Source organism: Nematolebias whitei, chromosome 12, assembly GCF_014905685.2.
Source record: "Nematolebias whitei isolate Nwh7 chromosome 12, NemWhi1, whole genome shotgun sequence".
Taxonomy (NCBI): Eukaryota; Metazoa; Chordata; class Actinopteri; order Cyprinodontiformes; family Rivulidae; genus Nematolebias; species Nematolebias whitei.
The window spans coordinates 4,557,437-4,560,345 of NC_056509.1; the positions used below are offsets into that span (position 1 = coordinate 4,557,437).

Sequence of the window (2,909 nt, forward strand, 5' to 3'; positions counted from 1 at the left end):
ACCGCGGTAAAGTTAGTTTTACGTTGGACATTCGAGCTCCGGGGCTTCAGCGGTCTTTTATTTTTGTTCAGTCCAGAGAAGGCAGTCTGATTTCGGTCAGCCCCGCTCAGTTTGTCCATGTCGGAGGAGGGGCAGACTGACCGAAATCAGACTGCCTTCTACAGACTGAACGAAAATAACACATCGCTGAAGCCCCGGAGCTCGAATGTTTACAGTGAAGTTGCAAACTTCATCATAATTGATGACTAACCACTATCAGTTGTAGAAAACAAAGGATTTTGCAGCTTGATGCTTGCAGCCAGGTATAGTTTACCCTCCAGGAGACATTTATCAGTACAATTAGTAGACAATCATAAAAAGCATATAAATTGAAAATTACAATAAAATTATATTTAAAAAAAACTAAACAAAAACAGAAACATGTCTGTGTTGGTTTATGCCATGAACTTAGCAGATGTTTGAAGCCATCTAATCACTTTAATATCCACTTTAAAGCTAGGAATAAAAAAAACATGTTTTGTGTTAGCAGAATTTAATTCTAACGTTGAAACTTATCCAACATTAATAAAACTTACCTCAAGTTGCCTTTTTTGGACATATATGTATATATTTGTACAACTTTTACTTGCCTGTAGAGAGGAGATTATTACAGCCTCATATAAAATCAATAATGATGATGATATCGGAACGGGATTGGTATCGACCGATATCCAGATTTAGGGATCGGGATCGGATCGGAAGTTAGAAAATGTGGATTGGTGCATCCCTATGTTTAATTATATAATCCTATATAACTATAGGATTTTTCAAAAAAGAATGACTTAATCCCAGTCTTAAAACTGGACAATGTGTCAGCCTCATGGACAGAAATTGGAAGTTGGTTCCACAAGAAAACTGAAGGATCTGCCTCCCATTCTGTTTTTGGAAACTAGGAACCACAAGTAAACCTGCAGTTGGAGAGTGAAGTACTCTGTTAGGAAAATATGGAACGATAAGATCTGTAATGTAAGATGGAGCTAGGTTGTTGAGAGCTTTAATTTTTTTTTTAGAGATTTTTAGTTTGTAACTGTTTTGTAAAGGAAAATTCATGTATGATGTTTAGAGTTGAGTGTGACAGAGACCTGGAATAGATTTATACGTCAGCTAATTTATTCTGCCCATTTTGTTTGTGTCCCAGGTTAGCCCACCTGTACAGACGGCGTCCTGATGCTCTGAGGGGACTTTACATCCACCGCATTATGTTTCCCGTCATCTCTCTTCTGATGATGTGTGTTCACCCTGTAGAAGAATGGTCCTTTCCCTTCTTGAAGCAGGGGACCTTACCATCTGCCACTGCTGCCTTAAGGAACTTCTGAACCTTTCAAGAACCTGCTGATGGAGAACCTCCCCGTGGCAAACGTTTCCCTGGGCTCCAGGTCCTCACCTCAGCCAGTCACAGCCACGGCCCAAGCCCCGGAGGTCCTGCGGGGTGTCGGCCTACCCCTGCAGGTTTTCTTCAGCATGGCCATGGCTGCTATCTTACTCGTGGCCCTGGCAGGAAACGTGGTTGTGTGCCTGATGGTGTACCAGAGGTCTGCCATGCGCTCGGCCATCAACATTCTCCTAGCAAGCCTGGCATTTTCAGATATGATGCTGGCCATCCTGAACATGCCTTTTGCTCTAGTTACAGTCATTAGCACTAGCTGGATCTTTGGAGATGCTTTCTGTCGAGTTTCAGCCATGCTCTTTTGGTTTTTCGTGATGGAAGGAGTAGCTGTGCTGCTTATAATAAGCATAGATCGTTTTCTTATTATTGTCCAAAAACAAGATAAGCTCAGCCCACAAAGAGCGAAACTGCTCATTGTGGTCACCTGGGGACTCTCCTTCATTTTCTCCTTCCCTCTGGCTGTTGGCTCTCCTCCTCTGCAGCTCCCTCCCAGGGCTCCTCAGTGTGTCTTTGGCTACAGCATCAACCCTGGGTACCATGCCTACGTGCTCATTCTCATTCTGGTGTTCTTCTTCATACCTTTCATGGTGATGCTGTATACGTTCATGGGGATCCTGAACACCATCCGTCATAACGCCATCCGGATCCACAGCCACCCAGACGGCATGTGTCTGAGCCAGGCCAGCAAACTGGGTCTGCTGAGCCTCCAGAGGCCCTTCCAGATGAACATAGACATGAGCTTCAAGACCCGTGCCTTCACCACCATCCTCATCCTCTTCTCTGTTTTTACTGTTTGTTGGGCACCATTTACTGCCTACAGCCTGGTGGCTACTTTCAGTGCCAGTTTCTACCAGAAAGACAGCTTTTTTCAGATCAGCACGTGGGTCCTGTGGTTGTGCTACCTCAAATCAGCCCTCAACCCTCTCATTTACTACTGGAGAATTAAGAAGTTTCGTGACGCATGCCTCGATCTGATGCCCAAATACTTCAAGTTTCTTCCTCAGCTGCCAGGCAACACAAAGAGGCGCATACAGCCCAGCGCCGTGTATGTATGTGGAGAGCATCGCTCTGTGGTTTAAAGGGAAAGTAAATTCACTTTTGAACACTGTTCAAATTCTCTCTGACCCCATGTACCATATGTTGTGATTTTGTTGTTGGATTTTTTAATTTATTTCTTTGGTGTCTCAAACTCTATGATTTTGTAGTTGGCATCGTCCGTCACAGGAGCACAAAGCTGTATTTGGAGCGTATCTCTTGACAGGAAACAAAATGGTAAATGGACTATATTTGTATAGCGCCTTTCTATCTTATTTCAAGATACTCAAAGCGCTTTACACTACAATCTGTGCCTCATTTACCCATTCATACAGCTCTGTACTAGATCTCTACAAAGATAATTGAACAAATCATTCTAAAGAGACTAATCAGTGATTTATCACATTCATACACTGATGGGACACACATCAGAGGCTATGAGGGGTTC

The 2,909-nt window shown here is 43.3% G+C and overlaps 1 protein-coding gene across 1 annotated transcript; it reads left to right on the forward strand.

The window, feature by feature from the left end:
* The first annotated feature begins 1,374 nt into the window (after nt 1-1,374).
* gpr63 (G protein-coupled receptor 63) lies at nt 1,375-2,505 on the forward strand. The gene has a single exon (XM_037685247.1). The coding sequence runs from the start codon at nt 1,375-1,377 to the stop codon at nt 2,503-2,505; it is 1,131 nt and encodes a 376-aa protein (XP_037541175.1).
* The last annotated feature ends 404 nt before the right edge of the window (nt 2,506-2,909 follow it).